This window comes from Cyrtonyx montezumae, unplaced genomic scaffold (genome assembly GCF_038088225.1).
Source record: "Cyrtonyx montezumae isolate F1298 unplaced genomic scaffold, pur_monq_1.0 scaffold_4, whole genome shotgun sequence".
In the NCBI taxonomy this organism is placed as follows: domain Eukaryota; kingdom Metazoa; phylum Chordata; class Aves; order Galliformes; family Odontophoridae; genus Cyrtonyx; species Cyrtonyx montezumae.
Window position 1 is genome coordinate 34,416,531 of NW_027072045.1, and position 23,616 is coordinate 34,440,146.

General features: G+C 44.4%; 1 protein-coding gene across 1 annotated transcript in view; it reads left to right on the forward strand.

Moving 5' to 3' along the window:
* Positions 1 to 23,616, forward strand: part of LOC136055224 (nipped-B-like protein) — a 270,748-nt gene that overhangs the window by 79,560 nt on the left and 167,572 nt on the right. Inside the window, exon 5 of the mRNA XM_065746940.1 lies at positions 20,014 to 20,116. Within this exon, the coding sequence (XP_065603012.1) occupies positions 20,014 to 20,116 (103 nt within the window). The remainder of the gene's footprint in view (positions 1 to 20,013; positions 20,117 to 23,616) is intronic.

Genomic DNA, 23,616 nt, shown 5'->3' on the forward strand with positions numbered 1-23,616 from the left:
TTTGGAAGGGAGGGAGGAGGACTAGATGATTAAGTTCATTCACTTAGGCTAGTGAGTAAAGAGCCGTACGATATTTGAAAAGAACTTGGTTAGGACAAATCATGTAACATTTTTTTGAAAGAATGCAGAAATTTTCTTGAATGAAAAAGTTAAGGGCAGCGCTAAATATTGTAGAAGTTTGCTGATTGTGAAAATTAAGCTCTGATTACAGTCTCTGGATTTTATTTTTGGTGACAGCCATGGCAGAATATGATTTTTCCAGCTGTGGGAAGAGTTGTGGCTGTCCTGCTAATTTGGAGAATGGTACAAAGGACATATGCTCAAATCAGAGTTTTGTACCAGTTTTGTAAAATAATTTTTTTGCTGGTGCAAGAGTAAGACAATGTTTAGAATTATTTGATCCAGCAGAGGATTTTTAAAGAAAGAAAACAAAGCTAGTTAATTTCACAGAATCACAGAACTGTAGGGGACCAACTCCAGAGGTCTAGTCCAACCCCCCTGCCCAAACAGCTCCCTAGACCAGGTTGCACAGGTAGGTGTCAAGGTGGGTCTTGAATGTCTCCAGAGAGGGAGACTCTTCCACCTCTCTGGGCAACCTGTTCCACTGCTCCATCACCTGCACTGCACCTGCTAAGTCAAGGTCATTCTCAGCAAAGGGCCCAAGGAGCTGGGAGGGAAAAAAATTAGGACAGTGGACTTAAACTGGCCAAAGGTATATTCCATACTTGCTGTCCCCCTGTCAAGGACACAGATAGAACTAATGATAACTCTGTGACACGTGACATCAAGTGGAAGGAGTTTTGAAGGGGGTGGGAGTGCATTCCACTCTCTCTTCTGCTGCATGAGGGTCTAGCTGGCCATCAGTCAGGGTGGTGAGCAATTCCTTGTGTGTCACTTGTTAGAGACATTTATATATATAGTCATAATTATTATCCTTTTCTTTTAGTAAACAGTTCTATCTCAACCCGTGTGTTCTACTTTATTTTTTTTCCCTGATTCTCTTTCTCCCATCCTACTGGGAAGGTGGAGAGTGTGGGAGGAAATCAACGGACTCCAAAATGACTCCACAAGAGTCATAATACAAAGACACTTTATTCTAAATATCAACAGTATATATAGACAACTCTTGTGACAAACAACTTTGGATTGGGCCACATCAGCCAAGTGGCTACTTCTGATTTGTTCCTTCGCTCTTCTGTATGGGAACTGTTGAATCACAGCCTGAACCACTGATGGATCACCTGAGGCAAGCACTGAGTCTGCCACAGGGGCACAGGTGAAGGCAATGTACCCGTGTAATGGGAAGGGGTGGAGTCTGGATCCACCTCTCCCAGACCCCATTTAAAGGCTGACCAGCACTGGGGAAGGATCTCTTGTTGGAGATTCCTCCCTAGTGGAGTTATCAGCAAGCCTTGACCATCCAAAAAGGTGAGCTGCTCTTTATTTACCAGTTGTCTGTGTACCATCGGTATAAGCCTAACAAAAATATACCGTCCTCTGTGCTATTCTTTGAGTACCATTCTTTCGGGTTATTTGCCCTACAATTGGCAAGCCAGGCAGGCTAAAAAAAATATATATTTATACAATAATTAAATATGTCCTTCATTTGGAACATTTTCAAATGGAGCAGGGGGGAAGAATGTTACTCCCATAGATCAAACAATCCCTGGTCAAATTCCAGGATTTATAGGGTCACCCTATTATGGTTTAGCCACAGTTATTGAAAAATGGGGACCCCTGGGGGTTACAGGGAATGTCTCTCCCTCTCCAGCCCGTCTAACCGACTATTTCCAGGGTCCAGATAAGGACTCATTTATATATACTCATTTACAAAAGAGCATCGGCTAGCTGCTTCTGCTGTGGCTTGGCCTCTAAAAGTGGCATTACATAAATTGGAAATAACAAATACGAACATAGAATCTGAAAACCAATTGTTAAGAGATCGTATTGAAAAGTTAGAACAACAATTGGGCACATTAGTAACCAAAAAAACAGGACTAAATGTCCCAACAAGGCAAGTACACAGTGTTTCCATTGAGGGCACACAAGGTCCCTGAGGAAATGGACCTGAATACTTCAGAAAACAAGATTTCTAAATTGAATCTCGAAGCTCCATCCATGATGGATCCATATGAGATCTGACCAAACATAACCCAAAAAATGAAGGGAGTGCAAGGGAGACCAGCAGGGGTGCCTCCTGACCAATGGCCCCCTGCTGAAACATGCTTGCATGTAACAGCTTGCCCATACACAGCGAATGAGTTGATGGACCTAGTATAGCGGTTCCATTAAAAACCTAGGGAAAGCATACCATCACAGCATCTAAGACTTTGGGATGCAAAAGCTGGGAGTGTTAATGGGACAGAGATGTTGGGACAGAGATGTCCAAGTTTGCATCTATAACTATACACCCAGCCCTGAAGCAAAGATTATATGCTGCCATCCAGTATTCTAATGAAAACCACTCTATTATAGGCTGGTTGATGGCAGCATGCCGTTTGACATGGCACAATTAGACAGACATACCACTTAATACTGGTTTATGGTCCTCTATGGAGGACCTCCTAACATACATTTGAGAACTGGGTATGATGGAGGCCATGTATTCTGACACATTTGAAAGCCCTGACACGGAAAAATTTACGGCAGGTATGTGTGACCTAATACTGCAACAGGCCTCTTCTCATCTTTATGGGACATGAGTCTCCATACTAAATCTGTTGGTAGCTTCAGAGGCCATTGTCCAACAGGGAGCTAAGTTGGTAGCAGAGCTGGGGGAGACGGAGCGCAAAAGAACTAGGTACACTGTCCACATGGTGGAGGAAGCTGAGGCAGTCCCAATTAGAACTAAGAAGCCTGCCCCACAGACACCCCGATCAGGCCCTATGCAGGTATCTTAGAAGACTGTGTTTAATGATCTTATACGGGCCGCAGTTGCATTTGTTAAAATTGATGGGCAGCCCAACCATATTTTTTTTTTTTTTTTTTTTTTTTACAAATGTGGAAACATAACATATCAAAAATTTCGGAGTACTCCTGGAATATCAGGAGTACGAGTAATACAGGAAGTGCCTAATGCTAATTGGAATTTAGCTGACTTTATAGTACCAAATAGAACGAAAAAACATCCACAGGTATTGTGGGCTACAATGCCTGAGCCACCTGTGGTAAAAGACCTTGATCTGGCAAAACTGATGGAGTAACAAAGAACATTGGTCCCCTTAGGTCCTCCAGATGGGACTGGAGGCCGTAAGTAGAGTTAGCGATATTCTGGTCAGAAACTAATGTTAAAAAGGTAATGACTCCAGTGGGCACTGGTGCAGAAACATAGAGTATATATGGAGATCCATCAAAATTTAAGGGCAATAGAGTGGTGGGTTTGGGGGGCAGACCATTCCGGTCACCCAAACATGGTTGAAATTGGGGCAACCCTGGGAGGAGTATAAAGTGTCAATTGCCCCAATCCCAGAATACATCCTGGTGTAAGGTAAATAACTCCCAATGATGGTACTCCACAAGAAGATAGTATAGAGGATGGTATATTTTAAGTAGTTCTATATAAACAGTATACAGATAATACAAAAGAGAAGATGGCTCACCTTTATGATGACAAGGCTCGCAGGGGACTCCACGTGGGAGGGAACTCCAAGAAGAGATCCTTCCCTGGTGGTGGTCAGCCCTTAAATGGGGTTTGGGAAAGGTGGAACCAGGCTCCACCCCTTCCACTCACACAGGTATATCACCTTCACCTGTGCCCCCATGGCTGACTCAGTACTCACCTCAGGTGACCAATCAGTGGTTCAGGCCATGATTCAGCAGTTCCCATACACTCCACCCCTTCACAACATGAACCACTGATCAAGTAACCATAAGGTGAGCTCCCCTTGATACAGAGACCCAATACATCGCAACGCTTACATAATTGCCCGTCGCAACGCATGTTGATGTAATCCAAGATGAGTGATGATTGGCGCATCAGTCAAACTCTTCTTTGGGCCAGTGCTCGGTGGTATCTACTGGAAGCATGTGATCACACAGTGCAGGTCCATCTTATGTGTCATCAGTCCCGGTTAGACCATCACCAGATGTTGCACAGGGTCTTATAGCAACTCTGGAACACTGCAGTACTGTTTGGTTCCTTCTGGCGACTCATAGACTTATGGGGAGTAATACAAGTGTTTTAGAGGTACCAAGAGGGGAAGATCTGCTCTCCAGGGCAAGATACAGGCCATATTCCTATCTTGGATCAACACTTGAGCTTGTACAGGGGCATGCCCTGGCCGCCTGTACCAAACCCTTTGACCCAATGTCTGTGGCTGTACGACTATATCAGGCACTAAAGGGGGTGTCCTGATCTGCCACAGAGACATGATAGGGGTCCCCTTAGCAATGAAGACTGGAGTGTTAACCATTATTTCAGTAGGCCATGTACCAATTACTGGAGGGGCTACCGAACCCCCCCACCTCCAATAATCTGCCCCAAGGTGCAAGTAGGCTACACCATCGTGGTCCTACCTGCACCTTCCAGGGCCATTTTATTCTATTGGTACCTGGTTTTAGGTCCTCAGGGGCAGGGAGCAGGAGATTGTTTACACGGCCAATCTGAGGTTTCACTTCATTATCGGCGCCCGTAATTTGGATCCTAAGTGGGGAGGCCCATGTTGCCTGTAACATTTTCAAGGCACTGGGTCTGCCATCTCTAGGTCTTTTATTCAGGTCCCGCAGAGCCTCAAGGAGTCTCTTTGTCCACCCCTGCAGGGACTGAGAGTCTGTCTTCAGGGCAGCCTTGAGAATACCATTGTAACGTTCGATAAGGCCTGCCCCCGTTGGATTATATGGCAGGTGGAATCACCACTCAATATTATTTTCTTCTGCCCAGCGTTGTATCATTGCACCCATGAAATGACTTCCTTGATTGCTCTCAATGACTTGCGGTGTCCCGTAGGCAGCCATCAACCTTGTGAGTGCCTTTATAGTGTATGCCTGGTTGGCTTTTGGTACTGGATAGGCCTGCATTAGCCAACTCACGGTGTTGACACAGGTTAGGGCATATCTCGCCCTCTCAGACCGAGGGAGGGACCCAATATAATCAACCTGCCACCTTTGTAGAGGATTGTGTCCTCTAGCAAGATGGGCTGTAGTTTCAGGCAACGACCTCGGTCTTATCTTAGAACAGGCATCACGGTCTTGGCATGCTTGAGCAATGTCCGATAATTGTACGGGCAGTCCCCACGCTTTAGCGGCTGCCCACATGGTCTTCTGCCCAGCATGCCGCAGCTTTTGACATAGCCAGTAAGCGATATTCTCAGATGGCGAGTTCTCAACCCATCTAACTCGGGCCAGTGTGTCTGCTTCATCATTTCCTGGTGACTGTAGGGGTTGATGACCAGAAACATGGCAGACACGTACAGTTCTGTGTTTGACTGCATTCCATATGTCTAACCACATATCTTTGCCCCAGATCGGTTGGGAGTGGATAGTCCAATCCTGGGTGGCCCACTGTGCGATCCAAAGAGTGAGCCCCCGATACACAGCCCAACTATCTGTGCAAATATTCACGATACCATCACCAGGTTCTTTGGTTATAACCATCCACACCACCCACAGCTCTGCCCACTGGCTGCTTTGACCATCCCCCTCTTCGAACCATATTGTGTCTGTGGCAGGATGGTACGCTACTGCTCTCCACTTACTTGGGTTGCTCTTGCTGGACCCATCCGTGTACCAGGCATCTTCAGGAATAGGATATTTTCCTTCCTGGACGGGACTCTTCTGTGGTGGAGCAACCAAAGTTTGTTTTGGTGCATCACTGTGATATGTTACTGGGCCAAGAATCTTCTGAAGCTCTTCTTTCAACGGTGAGGAAGACAGACTACTCCTCTGACTGAGATAGGCGACCCATTGTGCCACCGTTTGTGCCTGGGCCACCCCCGTCTTAGGAAGGTGGGTCAGATCTCTTACCCACCCCTGGATTGGCAATGTAGTCTTGACTATAACTTCGGCCATTTGGGTTATTGGCTCTACCGCTTGTAATGCGGAATAGGCAGCCAATAACTGTTTTTCCAATCATACTATATCTTTCCTCTGCTCCATGCCACACCTGAGACCAAAATCCAATGGGGGTCCAAACAGAACTCTGACATTGCCACAGGCCCCAGCCAAAGCCATCCTGAGTTACATGAACATCTAGCTCAGCTGGAAGGGTAGGATCAAATATACCCAGTGCCTGGGCTTGTTTAAACCACCTGTTTTGCCTGTTGGAAAGCATCCTGTTCTGTTCTCCCCCAATCCCATATTTGGCCCTTTTTGGTAAGTCTATATAAAGGTCTCAGCAGCTGTGCCAAATGAGGTATAAAGGAACTCCAATATCCCAGTATACCCAGGAATTCCTGCAGCTGCTTTGGTGTTGTAGGGACTGGAAATGCCTGAACCTTATCTATGACGGCATCAGGTAACACTTTGGTCTTTCCTGACCAGACTACCCCTAGAAATTTTACAGACATGCCTGGACCTTGCACTTTTTGAGGATTGATAGCCCATCCTCTTTCACTTAGACAGGCAGTTAATGAATCTGCTGCCTCCCCTACTGCTTCCAGTGAGTCAGATGTTAACAGGAGGTCATCAATATAGTGGTATAGGTTCACATTGTTTGGTTTGCTCCAATCAGACAGGTCACATGCCACCAAATTCTGACAGTATGTTGGTGAGTGCACGTACCCCTGTGGCAAGACCTGAAAGGTCCACTGCCTGCCTCCCCACGTAAATGCAAATTGATCTTGTGATTCTTTAGCAATAGGTATGCTAAAAAACGCATTTGCTAAATCCAGGACACAATGGTAGGTTTTAATTTCCCTACTAAGAGTGTCCATTAAGGAGGCAATATTGGGTACGGCCGCATGGACAGGCGGTGTGACCTTATTTAGTTCCCTATAATCCACCGTCATTCTCCATTTTCCATCTGACTTCCGTACTGGCCATATGGGGGAATTATATGGGCTGTGTGCAGGCCTTATAATACCTACTTTCTCTAATTCCTGCACTGTCTTTGATATTTCTTCTTGCCCACCCGGGAGACTGTACTGTCTTACATTAGGAATCCAGCATGCTTTCAACAAACAAACGGGCTCATGTTTCACGTGGCCCCTCAATACTGTCTGTATTGCCCAGATACTAACATACCTCTGCTGTAGTCTGAACTCTCCCACAGTCATCTGGAGAGCCAGACCCCATAGAATGCCTATGCCCAAGATATATTCTGGAATTGGGGCAATCGACACCTTATACTCCCGGGGCAGGAGATGCCCAACCCCCAATTTCAACCATGTCTGGGTGACTGGAATAGTCTGTCCCCCAAACCCACCAATCATCACTATTACCCTTAAATTTTGTTGGGTCTCCATATATAATTGATGTTTCTGCACCAGTATCCACTAGAGCCATCACCTTCTGCACATTTGTCCTGGACCAGAATATTGTTAGTTCTACATAGGGCCTCCGGTCACATCTGGAGGCCCTATGGGGACCAGAGTTTTCCGTTAATCCATGAATTTTGCCAGATCTAAATCTTTTGCCACAGGTGGCTCAGGCACTGTAGCCCGTGACACCTGCGGATGTTTATTTCTTCTGTTCAGTATTATAAAGTCAGCCAGATTCCAGGTTATTGTCGGTGTTTTTTGTATAACTTGTACTCCCGATTTTCTGGGAGCACTCTGGAATTTCTGATCATTTCTAAGCTGTTTCCACAGCTGCAACAAAACATGGTTGGGTTGCCCATCAATTTTGGTAAACGCAACCCCAGCCCGTATGAGATCATTAAACATAGTCCTCCAGGATACCCGTACGGGGCCTGATCGGGGCATCCGTGGAGCAGGCTTTTTAGTTTTAATAGGGAAGGCCTCAGCGTCATCCGCTACACGAACATTGCGCCTGGTTCTTACGCGCTCCATCTCCCCTAAGTCTGCCACTAACTGGGCTGCCTGCTATATGATGGCTTCTGATGCCACCAACAGATTTAATATGGAAACCAACATCCCACATAGGTGGGAGGGGGCCTGCTGTAGTATCAGATCTCTCATGCCCGCTGTAAATTTTTCCGTATCAGGGCTTTCAAAAGCATCTGCGTACAGAGCCTCCCTCATACCTAGTTCTCTGATGTAGGTCTGAAGGTCCTCCATAGAGGACCACAAACCAGTATTAAGAGGGATATCGGTTTTGTTGGGCCATGTTAAGCAGCACACAAACATCAACCAATCTATAATAGAATGGTTTTCATCATTGTAGTGGACGGCTGCATATAATCTTTGTCTTAAGGCCGGGTTTATTGTTATAGATGCTAATTTTGACATTTCTGTCCCATTCACTAAAACACTTTCAGCTCTTGCATCCCATAACCTTAGGAGCCATGATGGTATGCTTTCCCTTGGTTTTTGATGGAATCGTTGTACTAGGTCCATCAACTCATTAGCTGTATACGGACGAGCAGTTACATGGAGGCAGGTTTCTGCAGGGGGCCATTGTCAGGAGGCACCCCTGCTGGTCTATCCTGTACCTTTTTTGTTTTTTGAGTTATGATAGGCCGAATCTTGAACGGGTCCATCATAGACAGAGTTTCGAGATCTGCCTTATAGATCTTTCTTCCTGTCATATCAGAGTCTTCTTCCTCTGATTTTTGGGTGTCTTCTACCAATATATTCCATATTTGTCTCATGGGGACATTTAGGCCAGGCTTTTTGGTTGTTAATGTACCCAGCTGTTGCTCCAGTTTCTCAAAACGGTCTCATAATAATTGATTTTCAGTCTCCATGTTAACATTTGCAGTATCTAATCTGAGTATGGCCATTACTAATGGCCAGGCTACTGCAGAGACGGCTAACTGCTGCTCCTTGGTAACAAGTATGTCTTTATCTAATCCTAGAAAGTAGTCAGTCAAATAAGATGGGGAGGGAGAGACAGTCCCTAGAACCCGCATGGGTCCCCATTTCTCAATAATGGATGCCAACCCATAGTAGGGTGACCCCATGAACCCTGGAATTAGACCAGAGATTGCCTGTTCTAGGGGGGCAATGTTCTCCCCCTTGGACCATTTAAACATATCCCAAATGAAGGACATTATGGATTTAGTATTGCTAGAGCTGCCTGGCTTGCCAAGTGTAAGATAAATAACTCCCAATGATGGTACTCCACAAGAAGATAGTATAGAGGATGGTATATTTTAAGTAGTTCTATATAAACAGTATACAGATAATACAAAAGAGAAGATGGCTCACCTTTATGATGACAAGGCTCACAAGGGACTCCATGTGGGAGGGATCTCCAAAAAGAGATCCTGCCCTGCTGGTGGTCAGCCCTTAAATGGGGTTTGGGAGAGGTGGAACCAGGCTCCACCCCTTCCACTCACACAGGTATATCACCTTCACCTGTGGCCCCATGGCTGACTCAGTGCTCACCTCAAGTGACCAATCAGTGGTTCAGGCCCTGATTCAGCAGTTCCCATACACGTGGGCATAGACATTCTATGGGGTTTGTTTCTCCAGATGTCTGTGGGTCAGTTCAGACTATGGCTGAGGTACGTTAGTGTCTGGGCAATACAATATTGAGGGGCCACGCAAAACGTGAGCTCGTTTGTTTGTTGAAACCACGCCGCATTACTAATGTAAGACAGTGTAGTCTCCCGGGGGGGGCAAGAAGAAATATCAAGGATGGTGCAGGAACATTGACAGCAGATTCATTGACAACCTATCTGCAGGAAAAAGGATGGGCTATGAAACCACAGAAGGCGCAGGGTCTGGGCCTATCTGTGAAATTCCTAGGAGTAGTTTAGACAGGGAAGACCAAAGTACTACCCAATGCATAATAGATGAGGTGCAAGCGTTCCCAGTCCCTGCTGCGACACCGTGAGTGGGCTAATGCAGGCCTATCCAGTATCAAAAGCCAACCAGGCATATACCATTAAAGCGCTTACAACACTGATGCCTGCATACGGGATACCACAAGTCATTGAGAGCGATCAAGGGAGTCACTTCATGGGTGCAGTGATACGATGCTGGGCAGAAGAGAACATCGAATGGCGATTCCACCTGCCATATAATCCAACGGGGGCAGGCCTTATTGAACGTTATAATGGTATTTTCAAGGCTGCCCTGAAGGTAGACTCTCAGTCTCTGCAGGGGTGGACAAAGACACTCCATGAGACCCTGCGGGACCTGAATGAAAGACCTAACGACGGCAGACCCAGTGCCTTGAAAATGTTACAGACAACATGGGTCTCCCCACTTAGGATTCAAATTACTGCTACTGATAATGAGATAAGACCTCAGACAGGCTGTGTGACCAATCTTGTGCTCCCTGCCCCTGAGAACCTAAAACCAGGCATCGATAGAATAAAATGGCCTTGGAAGGTGCAGGTAGGACCACAATGGTGTGGCCTACTTGCACCTTGGGGGAGATTATTGGAGGTGGGGAGTTTGGTAGCCCCTCCGGTAATTGGTACATGGCCTACTGAATTCGTGACCAACACTCCAGCCTTTATTGCTAAGGGGACCCCTATCATGTCTCTGTGGTAGATCAGGACACCCCCTTTGGTGCCTGATATAGTCATGCAGCCACAGACATCGGGTCAGAGGGTTTGGTACAGGCGGCCAGGGCACGCCCCTGTACAAGCTGAAGTGTTGACCCCAGACAGGAATACAGCCTGTATCTTGCCCTTGAGAGCAGATCTTCCCGTCTTGGTACCCTTGAAACACCTGGTTTACTCCCCGTGAGTCTATGAGTCACCGGAAGGAACCAAACAATGCTGAAGTATTCCAGAGTTGCTGTGTTAGCATGTGCAACATCCAGTGATGGTCTAACTGGGATTGATGGAGCATAGGATGGACCTGCACCACGTGTCCGCATGCTTCCAGTAAACACCACTGAGCACTGCCCCAAAGAAGAATACAAGCCATATGCTGATCATCACTCATCCCAGATTACACTGATATGCATCGCGATGGGCAATTATGTAAGCATTGCAATGTATTGGATCTCTGTATTAAGGAAGGCTCACCCTATAGTTACTTGATCAGTGGTTCATGTTGTGAAGGGGTGGAGTGTATGGGAACTGTTGAATCAAGGCCTGAACCACTGATTGATCATCTGAGTCTGCCACAGGGGCACAGGTGAAGGCAATGTACCTGTGTGATGGGAAGGGGTGGATTCTGGCTCCACCTCTCCCAGAACCCATTTAAGGGTTGACCACCACTGGGGAGTGGTCTCTTGTTGGTGATCGTTCCCCTGTGGAGTTATTGGTGTGCATTGATCATCTGAAAAGGTGAGTCTCTCTTTATTTACCTGTTGTCTGTGTACCATCCATTTAAGCATAACAAAAATATACTATCCTCTGTGCTATTCTCTCTGAGTGCTATTCTTTGGGGTTATTTGTCCTACACTCTTCCTTGTTCCTTCTTATTGATCCTACTTCTCTTCACCTTTCCAGACTCTGTGGTCCCATCTGCTGTATTGTCAAATGTCTCCTGACCTTAATTCAACTCCAATGGTCGTATCTTCTGTTGTAGTCCTACATAGTCTTCTAATCCTCCACAATTCCCTTTCTTTGTTTTTATACTAACATTTTTATGTTGAAAGCTTTTGTTATCCTATTCTTTAACAACAATGCAAGGAATAATCCTAAGGACAACAGTAACAATTATGAACAATAGTAAACCATGAATGATCAAATCCTTCAACCATCCTATGATACCATACTGAGGTAAACAGCTATCCAACCCCATCCTGTGTTATTACATGCTCAAATTACATTGTTATCATTCTGCATCAAAGCAGTATCGTTACTTATGTAACCTTTTAACGTTCCAAAATTGTGTATTAGTATACCCACTAGGTAGGTTTGAAACAGGTCTGCTGGCATAGCCAGAGAGAGGCAGAAGGAATCCTGGCCAGTCATGTTAGCAAATGTTACCCACAGGTTTTGACACGGTTGGATTATCCATGGGCCTGTTGTGACAGACACAATCAGGAATCCAATGAGGAAGGGTCTGATATGGTGTCCTGGAGCCATGGCTGTACCCCCTTCACAGGGACCCATTTCATTCCTGTACCTGTTATGGCACAAGTGTATCTTCTCTCCCATGTTATCAACTTGAATGGACCTTCCCATCTCCCTTTTTGAACATTTCAAACTTTTACTTTAACCTCCTTTTGTACACTCAGTAAATCCCCAATCATACCCTGAATATGTTTAACCATTGGTTAGGACAGTGTCATCCCCAGTTAAATGAAGAAAATTGAGAATATCAAGTACCTTATTAAACAGTTCTTGGGGTGTAACCCAAGGTTCTCTCCCTTTTTGTTTTTGCAAATAGAGTTTCAGAGTTTGATTAGCTCATTCCACTATAACTTGACAAGTACTTTCCACGCCCTTGGATCCATTTAGCAATAATTGTATTGCTTATTATCAGACCACTTTTCATTGTCAAATATACTAAAACCAGTAAAGAGTGCTTATCATTTTAAGTGAATTAGCTGACAAACACACTGCTACATATGATTTTTGTCAAAAATCCAACCTTTGTACAGCAGAGTTGAGAATACAATTAACAATATATTGCCTACACCACCTCTCCCATTATCCCATCTTAAACAAAGGGATAAAGAATCAGATATTTAAAAAATAAATTTAGTGAAGAAGTGAAATTCTATCCTTTTAGCTATTCTGGACTTATCTTTCCATGCTGAAGCATGTGGTCAGATGTAGAACAAAGTCATGGGGATAGAGAAAAGAAAACAAAGTAGGTAGTAAATGATTTGCAAAATTTTACAGCAGGCAATAAACAAAAAAATCTGGAAACAGATCTGAAATTTGTGAAGCTTGTAACCATGTTCCTCGTCCCCTCCTGGTTCTTTAGAGTTACTGAAGTTGAAGGTAATTCTTTGGCTGTTTGCATGACTGTTAACTTATTTTTGTTCAATGCATCTCTCATCTTGTAAAGGTTTGTCTGATGTTAAATGCTTCAGAAGGCGTTCACTGCTATTAAGGTAAAGCCTTCATCCTTAGATTTGAAGTTAGTGTTGAATTTGAAGGTTATTGGCTGAGATGGCTTAGAACCTTCAGCTGTTCCCACAGTTGTAACATCTTTTGTCTTCGCTGGGTCGTAATGCGGTGGCAAAAGCCTCCGCTAGGATGGTCATTGAGAACTCTGTAGATCCCACCCTATTGCAAGCCTCTATCATATCGACCAGGGTAGCTTGTCCTGGTAATGTGAACAAAATCCTACGACAGTCCATATTTGCATTCTCTACAGCCAGTTTCATGATAATGGCACTTCTTGCATCCTCATCTGTCACCTGCTTATTAAGCACATCACGTAACCTATTGATAAATTGCATGTAGGATTCTTGTGGTCCCTGCCTAACATCATCCAGTGAATGATGACTCCCTTTGTCGGTCCTCAGGGAGGGTTAACCGCCTTCAAGGCAAATTGCGCTGAAGTGCGCAGTTGTGCTTGAAGTTGTGGATTATTAAAGGGAGTGGCTCCTGTCAATTGGGCAGTACCTATCCAAAATAGGGGATCTGTCTGAGGCTGCTCCAAAATTCCTAAGCGTCTTCACGCCAACCCATCTTTTTGTTGAAGCCTGCACAAAGGTTGCTACAATAGACTGGCTAGTTGGTCACAATCATAAGGCATTAATAGCTGTGCCCCGAAGATACTATCCAACAATGCCTTTGTAAATGGTGCTTCCAGCCCATACCTAAGAACAGCCTTGCGGACTTCTTTTAAGTCCCAATGAAATGGGCTCCATTCTTGGTGTCTGTTCTCCCTTACCAAGACTGGAAATGCTTGTGGGACAGGATTCCCTTCTTTTGCTGCCTGTTGAAATACCTTTTTCCAACGCTCTCGGCGATCCCTCCCCCCATTGCCATCTAATGGCAGAGCACGCATAGGGGGTAGGGGATCCTGAAGCGGTGGCCCAGATGGTTTTAAAGGCATCACTTCTGTTGATTATTTGTCTCCTTCAAGAAGGACTAGATCAAGCTCAGCAACTTCCACACAGGAATCGGAATTCTCACTGGAACAAACTGCTTCTCCTCTTAAGTCCCCAGCGCACAAAGTAGTAGTAGCTTCATTTACAACTCTCCTTTTTGCTCTCTATGTTGTAATACACTCACGCACTATCTGCCACGTACTGTTGAGTTCACATGCATGCTGATCACCGTTAGTTATCACATTCCCCCAAAGCCATACCCACGCTTCTGGATCAAAGGCAGTAACCATATCAACCTGAAATGCTCTGCTTTTACACCACTGCAAAAGTCTTTTTAAGGTGGCACCATTAACTTTTTGCCCTCTTGTAGAGAAGAGAGACCCTCTCTCAGAAAGAATATGTCCTCTCAGAGAGAATATGCTGGAGGGATTTGCTAACTGCTGCTCCTGCAGACACACTCACCCCCATCCTGCCCCTGATTGCTTACCTCTCTGGGTGACAGTACCTCCCTGTCTCTTCAGACAGTACCTCCCTGTCTCTGGTCCCACCAGTACAGTACCTCCAAATCCGGGCTTGTCCCGCAGTGTCTTCTGCACCCACCTCTGATCATGTTGGGGCCACCATTTGTGGGAGGAAATCAACGGACTCCAAAATGACTCCACAAGAGTTGTGGAAAAAGGCAACAATCTTATTTGGAAATATGATAAATATTTGGTCTAAATACTGGGAAATTGTGGTAGTCTTATTGACTGTTAACATGGCTCGTTCAGATCTCCCAAGGCTGAAGGAGGCTATACAATTGTATTGGGTCAGAAAACATTGTGTATTCTTCTGTATTGTGAGCAAGTTTTGTAATCACTATATAGTCAAGATTTGTATAATTATTAAGGGTTTTGGTAGAGATCTTATGTAATGTATTTTCCTAGTTAGAAGAACAAATTTTGGTCTCTCTTCTAGTATTTCAAAGACATATCTTTTGATTTCTTTACTGTCTTCCTTCTGAATATTATCTTTCTGCCTTCTGTTGAGACTCGTGTGCAGTATTAGTGTTAGAATCATACAATCATAATCATAGAATAGCCAGGGTTGAAAAGGACCTCAAAGATCATCTGGTTTCAACCCCCTGCCGTGATCAGAGTTGCCAACCACTGGACCATGCTGCCCAGAGCCACATCCAGCCTTGCATTGAATGCCTCCAGGGATGGGGCATCCACAACCTCCTGGGCAACCTGTTCCTGTGCATCACCACTCTCTGAGTGAAAAACTTCTTCCTAATATCTAACCTAAATCTCCCCTGTCTTAGTTTAAAATCATTTCCTCTTTTCCTATCGCTGTCCACCTGTGTAAACAGTCATTCTTCCTCCTGTTTATACACTCCCTTCAAGTACTGGAAGACCACAATGAGGTCTCCCTGGAGCCTTCTCTTCTCCAAGCTAAACGAGGCCTGTTCCCTCAACCTTTCCTCATAGGAGAGGTGCTCCAGCCCTCTGGTCATTTTAGTGACCCTCCTCTGAACCTGTTCCAAGAGCTCTAAGTCTTTCTTGTGCTGGGGTCCCCAGGCCTGGATGCAGTACTCCAGAGGGGGCTTCACATGAGCTGAGTAGAGGGGGACAATCCCCTTCTCCCTGCTGTCCACCCCTTTAGAGAGAAGGATGTGGTGAGGGACCATGTCAAAGGCTTTGCAGAAGTCCAGGTAGATGATATCTGTCATCCTTTCTCCCTTTCTTAAAAATTGGAGTAATGTTTACCTTTTTACAGTCACCAGGGATTTCACCTGACAGGGTTAGGTACTGATCCAGTATTTGTAATGCCCTCAATTTCCAAAGAATAATGGAAGATTGCTCCCTATTGATTTACTTGGTCTGGAGTGGTCATTAGTATGAACAACTGAACTCAAATTCATTTATCTCATCTTTATTTTCTGATGTAGAAACAGAAAGACCATCTGACTGAGGAGTTATATTAAACATGGAATAAAGTTATTGGTTTAGTACAAGTTGTCAGGAAATGAAAGCATCTCCATAAAGCTGAATATTATGTTTTGAATTCTTGTAAATATAAGGTAAAGCAGAAGCAGAATTCTGTGCTGCTTTCTTCCCCCCCCCAAGTTCTTATTGATCTGTAGTTCAACACTATAAGCAAGAGTTATCTTTGGTTATGTTGAACAAATATGATGTAGCAACTGGGAGTGGTGCTGAAGACTGAAGAAAACCAAATATCCCTCATGTCTTCAAGAATAGCAAGGAGGACCCTGGAAACTACAGGCCAGTCAGCTTCACCTCGATCCTTGGGAAGGTGATGGAACAGCTAATTCTGGAAATCATTTCTAGGCATGTAAAGGAGAAGAAAATAATCAGGAGACAGCATGGATTCACCAATGGGAAGTCATGCTTGACCAACTTGATAAGCTTTTGCTAAACCATGTCCTACAACACAGTGTCTAAACTAGTGCCTGAACACTCTTTCGGAGAAGAAATATTTCCTAGCATCCAGTCTGAATTTTCCCTGGCGAAACTTGAAGCCATTCCCTCTCATCCAATCACAGACACAAGAGAGAAGAGGCTGACCCCCAGCTTGAGAGCAATAAGGTTTCCCCTGAGCCTCCTCTTCTCCAGACTGAACAATCCCAGCTCCCTCAGCTGCTCCTCATAAGACCTGTGCTCCAGACCCATCACCAGCTTTGTTGCCCTTCTCTGGACACGCTCCAGGGCCTCGATGTCTTCCTTGAAGTGAGTGGCACAAAACTGAATACAGTGCTCAAGCTGTAGCCTCACCAGTGCTGAGTACAATTAATTCCGTGCTTCTGCTGGCAACGCCATACATGCCAGGATGCCATTGGCCTTGGTGACCTAGGCACACTGCTGGCTCAATGTTCATCTGAGCATCAACCAGTATCTCCTGGTCTGTTTCCTCTACACAGTCTCCCAGCCTGTAGCGTTGCCTGGGGTTGTTGTGGCCAAAGTACAGGACCCGGCACTTGGTCTTGTTGAACCTCATCCCATTGCCCAGCTATCCAGCCTGTCCAGATCCCTCTGTAGGTCCACGCTACCCCCAGGCAGATTGATACTTCCAGCCAACTCAGTGTCATTTGCAAACTTACTGAGGTTGCACTCAACGCCCTCATCCAGGTCATCAATAAAGATGCTGAAGAAGACAGGCCCTAGTACTGACCCCTGTGGAACACCACTAGTGACCAGTCGCCAGCAGGATTTGACTCCATTCACCACCTATCTCTGGGCCCAGCCCTCCAGCCAGTTCCTTACCCAGACAAGCATGTAGGCAGTGATCACGGAAAGATTCTGCCCACAAGGAATGTAGGGGGTGATCACAGAAAAATTCCGCCCTCAAGGGGTTGCCAATAGTAACCAGATAAGGGAGTAGTGCCAATTGTGACCAAATAAGGTAATAATGCCTGCGGCACCTAGATAAGGAGGTAATTACGCAAGCGCCTGAGGGGCGTAAACGAAACTATGGTAAACTATAAAAGTTGTTGTTACGAACAAATAAACGCCATTTTACCACCCACCACATTGGTGTGCACCGAGGTAAATGGACAGACCGATGAGTCCCTAACGATTGCGAACACCTGAATGAAGCCGACGGCGGGTCCGAAAGGCTTCACAAGCATGTACCGGTCCAAGCCACAGACCCAGCTTCTGCAGGAGAATGCTGTGGGAGACAGTGTCAAAGGCTTTGCTGAAGTCTAGGTAGACTACAACATCAGCCTTTCCCTCATCCACCAGATGGGTCACTAGACCATAAAAGGTGATCAGGTTGGTCAAGGAGGACCTGCCCTTTGTGAACCCATGCAGGCTAGGCCTGATCCCCCCGGTTGTCCTGCATGTGCCGCGTGATCTCCCTCAAGACAGTCTGCTTTATAACCTTCCCTGGCACTGAGGTCAGGCTGACAGGTGTGTAGTTCCCCATATCCTCCCTACAACCATATCTGTAGCTGGAAGTCATGTTGGCAAGCCTCCAGTCTCAAAACTGAACATTATCAACTATCTAAATTAAAATTGCTCTTTAAAGAAGTTCTTAAATATATAAGGTATGGGAATACACATCAGAGGTTTAAATCTGTTGCTTAGTGATAGGACAATGTAAAAACAAGGTCAAGATATTTTTGTGTTAATTACCTCAGACTAATTTTCAGCTTCTTTTTAGTAATTTGACAAAAATTTTGTAAGTAGCTGATGATTATCCTGTGTTCTGTTTAGAATGTCTTTAACACGAGAATCAGTGTGCATTCATAGCATTTCCTGTAGCAGAAAACCACTTGTAGTGGAACTGCTAAGTCACAGCTTGCACCAGTGATTGAGCACCTGGTAGGAAGGCAAGGCCAACTCAGGGGAGCTCAGGTGTATGCAATGCAGGATCCTCCCCTTCTGAGACCTCATTTAAGGGTTGGCAGTTGTAGCAGGGGTATTTCATTTGGAGGTTCTTGCTTACTTGGGCTTTTGGTAGGCCTTTTGTGAGTAGGCAGTTTGTTTTTATTATTTCTGTGCTTGCTGTCATTGCATCTAAGTAGATCCTTTTTTGCTGTAGCTTGCGTCCTTGCTGTTCTGCTGTCTTGTTATGCTTTCTTTTATGTTACACCATTGTTCAGGAAATGCCTAGGGTTTACTTGCAAATGTATCTCTGCAGTTTGTACCTGTGGAGGGGGGTTTTCTTGTCCCTGGACTCTAGTCAAGGCAACCAGTCTCCATTTAAACTCATTTTGTGGAAGTTGAGGGATCTCCTGTTATTTGGAACAGTTAAATAACTTCTGTAGTGAAGTATGGTGGCCTCTGTATTTGTCGTACAACTAGGGACTTTCACTCATTCTTTAAACTAGTCTGAATGTGTTAATCTGATTAGAATGCAGCATTTCACGCCTATTGCAGGAATGCAGTCACTTCTATTTTCTGGTATTATTGCATCCCTTTCCTCCCTGGAGGAAGGGGAAAGAGAGGCTGACAGGGAGGTTTTCTGAAACGAGCTTTCCTGGTGGAAATATTATAGTAATTGAGATCAGTGATTGGTGGCTCCCTGGCGCTCTGGATTGTGGATTTACAGTCAGCCTTTTATCAAATAGTTGAAAAATTAGTGTGCTTTTACCTGTACTTGGGAGTCACCTGTAGTTTTCCAAGCTTCGGTTTGTGTATGATCTCTGATGCTGTCTAGCTGTGAGATATTTGATTCTGTCAATAAAACTTTTAAAAGTCATGTAAGTTCTTGTGTACTTGCACCATTTCAACTTCTGGTGTCATGTGGTTGTTAGGGAGCTCTTTACACCTGTATTGAAAAGGTATTGGTGGGGAATAATAGAAACTAAAATATCCTTAAAAAGTATGTGAATTAGTTTCAAGCACTGTGGTAGTTGGTGCTTGTCAGATGGAACAACTTCTGAATTTCCAAAGCCTGACTGTGGCAGTGTACGGGCTTTTGGAGTCTATGCTTGGGATGCTGGCTCTGCTTTGCAGTTTAAAATGTTTCAGTACTTTCTTTGACAACATTCTTTCTAAGTGTACTGAAGATGGGATAGTAAGACTTTGTCCCTGGGTAGAAAGGCACCACCTAGGTGTTATGGGAGTGGTGAGAGTATTTTGTACCGCTTGCATAAGATGATTGTTAGTTCTATTTGCTCAGGAAGTGGGAGATAAGTCAGAAGAATGCAGAAAATTTGTTGTGAAGTTCTTTAATGTTTTATTTATTGGCACTGTACTGTATGCATTACTCTGGGGTGTGACTATATGTCCTGTTATAAGGTTTAGTAGCAGGTTTTGGGAAACTTAAAGAACTTAAGATGAAGTTCTGTTGAAATTTATAACTGAATCCAATACTTTAGAGAATATTTTTTCAATACAATGGTGTAAAATAGACATGTTAAATAGAATTGATCTTTATTTAATGTTTTCTAACAATTGCAGATATTCAAGTCTTTTACTCATGGAGTTACCAATCTATTTGTATATAATCATTTCTGAAGTTAGAGATTTATTTGATTGAAAAGAAAATGTGTATAAAGTAATGTTGATGTCTTCTTTTTAATAGGGTTGATGATGTCATCACAGTTTAATATTTCTCAGAATCCCATGCGTGGTAGTCCTGCATCTTCCAGTTATCAACAAACCACTATCTCACATAGTCCTTCCAGGTAATGCTTTGTTTATGTGGTGGGGAGGGAATAGCTGATGAACTTCAAGCGCTCCCTACAAGGAGAGTTAATTCTTCCTTTAAATATGTGAGTGGAAGCATTCTGGCACGTGTAACAGTGCTATTGTAATGGGATGGTGGTAAAGAATGCTTGTAGAAGAATAGAGTACTGCTTTAAAAGTTAGACAAAAGGTGACTCATAAGAGGATAGGCCCTGAAGTTGGTTGGTGGTGTTCTATTCAACTTCCTTGTGTTTTTTTTGAACTTTGAATGTTGTCAAATAGGATGTATGTGCAATCTAGATGTCCATTTTTACAGAGTTGCTATCTAGAACCTGAGGGTCGTGAAAGCATGTATGTAGGTTGACTCCTATTTGTTTCTATAGAAAAAACAACAGATACAGATAACTGTTTTGTAGCTGAGAATTTGCTCTACCACTGTTTTTCAACATGTTAACCACCATTGGTTATGTGTTGTTTGCTATTGATTGACAAAAGCCTGTGTGTCATTCTCACAGAAAGTGACTGTTCTACAGCTGTGGTGTTACTGCTAGGAAAGTGTTGCCCGTGCAGTCCATCTGTTATCAGCCCAGGCAGATGGAAGTCAGAAGGTTACAAATCTGGACTATAACATGGATGTAGTAGGACAGTCCAGCTAATATTGACAATGTGGTCCAGGGTTTTCTAATTGGTGTGGGGCCTGGTGTTACTGTATTGCAAGAGAAAGATTTTCTTCTCTGGGCTGACTCTGGAAGTTTGACCTTTCAGCATAGTCGATGTTGCAGTGTAATTGTCAGAGTTGACGGTTTTATGGGTTCTAGGGAGTCCAGAAGGATCATCCCTTTCATATCCTGAAAGACAGTGCATATTGCTTTACTTTCTGAGGGATGAGTCTTGGCCTTTTTCTTTGATGGGGATACTGAATCTCATTACTAGCAATGATGCAATTCAGGAAACTGTCACCTTCAGCCTTGTTTTAATAGGCACTGATGAACTTGTGTATGGTATTCTTTCCATTCCTATGTGAATGTTCATGGGTCCCACCTACAGCAAACTGTGATATTCCAACATTGCCAACATTGTTTCCAGCGCATTGAAGCTGATAATCAGCTACATACACAGTTCCTTAATTGTTATCTGCTGATTGAGATACTCTTCATTTTGTGGTGTGACAGCTGTGCATGGCTGTCTGGAACTTGACTTGTCTTTCACGTTGCTGCTGCCACTGCTGAAATGCACCAGCTACACCTCACTGTGCTCACATCCACTGTTTGGCCTCCATAAATGTTCAACAAGTGTCAGTGAACATGTGCTGTTTTCTTCACATGGAAGAGTTCAGTGACATACCTTTGCTTCATATGCACTTCCACATCAGACACCGCTTTGTCAGACTGTGCTGCGATGTGTTGCGCAGAAACAATGTGGGATTGGATATTGGTGGGAAGGTTCAACCTCAACTGCCATCCCACCAAAATGCGTTTCTGACATTGTGGGCCAACAGAATGAGAGGAATCTTTTTAGAGTAACCTTCATGTGAAGTTTTGTTTTATAAATTCTATATGCATATAGCACACTGGGAGCAGCCATCATATTTGTTTAATTACATTATTTCTTTTTTCTTTTAAGTTATAATATGCCTGCATTATTTCTAATAAGTTTATCTGTTATGTCATCCTATTTAGGATAAGTCCAAGGTAAAGCCAGTGAAAGAATAAGTTCTATTCAGTGGACTTTGTATTGTTTCTTACCTAACTGCCCTTCATGTTCTTCTGTCTTGGCAGTATAGTTACATTAGATTAAATTATTTGAAATCTTAACTGGGAAAAACTGTATTTGGAGTAGATGGCTCCTTGTTAATCCTAAGCTTGTTATTAATCGATCCCCGATGACTGGAAAAGGGAATCTACCACTCCCATATTCAAGGAAGGGAGAGAAGATAATGACCTGGGGAGCTACAGGCTGGTGACCCTTGCTGCTGTGCCTGGGAAGATCATGGAACAGTTCCTTTTAGAAGAAATACAAAGGCACATGCAAGATAAGGAGGTGATCTGAGGCAAGCAGCATGGTTTCACCAAGGGCTGAATGAGCCTGATCAATCTGGTGGACTTCTATGATGGAGTGCTGCTGCCTGGACTTGTGCAAGGCCTTTGATGTGGTCCCACATATTTATCTCCAAGTTGGAGAAATATTGATTTGAAGGCTGACTAATCAGTGAAAAGGAATTGGTTGGGTAGTTGTAGCCTGAGGATTGTTGTCAATGTCACTGGCCTTCACCTGTACATAGAGCCAAGTAGTGTCCCCCAGGGATCCATCTTGGGACTAGTGCTCTTCAATATCTTCATTAGTGAAATACTCAGTGGGATTGAGTGTACCCTCAGCAAGCTTGCTGATGATGCTACGCTGAGTGATAGTCAATACAATAGAAGGAAGGGACACCATCTGGAAAGATCTGGACAGGCTTGAAAAGTGGTCCCATGAGAGTCTCATGAGGTTCAATGAGGCCAAGTGCAAGTTGCTGTGCTTGTGTCAGCTGTTTGTGGGCTGGTTTGACCTGGTACCATGATGATTGAGGCAGGGGACCCATGGGCCCACACCCCGGGGAAGAGGAAGGGGGAAAGGGAAAAAGGGAGATGGGCCTAGGAACAAAACAGCGGCAATGATCTGAGGAGGAAAGCTAACTTACTAAATAAGATATCAGAAGGCAAAGTAACACAATATAATACAATATAATTGGAATTGAGGCTAATGTATCAAATAAAATGAGCAAGAGAGAGTGCCTGATAAACTGAAGGCCTTACGCTAACGCTGAAGGCAGATGGCTGCAACAAACACCCACTGCTGAGCTTGATCCTGAAGGGAAGAGAGATGGTTCTGTGACCACAGACAGTTTTTATCTTTTCCTCTGAGTGGAAACACATAAAAATGCAAAGCATTGCCCAGTCCTCTGGGGAATGTAGTTCTTCTCTTCTGAGACAGGCGTATCTGTAACTATTGATGATCCATACAGCTAGAGCATTAACTCTTGAACTCCCAATATGCTGCATGATATTATGATGTGGAATATCAATGATATAACAAAAATCATAAAACCATGAAAACTTAAGTTGGAGCAATCCCAGGTACGTGTACAGTCTGGGAGAAGAACTCCTTGAGAACAACCCTGAGGAGAAGGATTTAGGGGTTCTGGTGGATGAAAAGCTGTGCATTACCCAGCAGTTTGCACTTGCAGCCTAGAAGGTCAACAGTATCCTGGATTGCATCAACAGAGGGGTTGCAGTGGGCAGGGAGGGGATTGTCCCTCACTGACTCTGCCCTTGTGTCACCGGTTTGCGGGACAGCTTGACCCAGTACCATGACAATTGAGGCAGGGGACCCACGAGCCCACACCCCGGGAAAGGGAAAAAGGAGAAGGGAGATGGGCCTAGGAACAAAACAGCGGCAATGATCTGAGGAGGAAAGCTAATTTACTAAATAAGATATCAGAAGGCAAAGTAACACAATA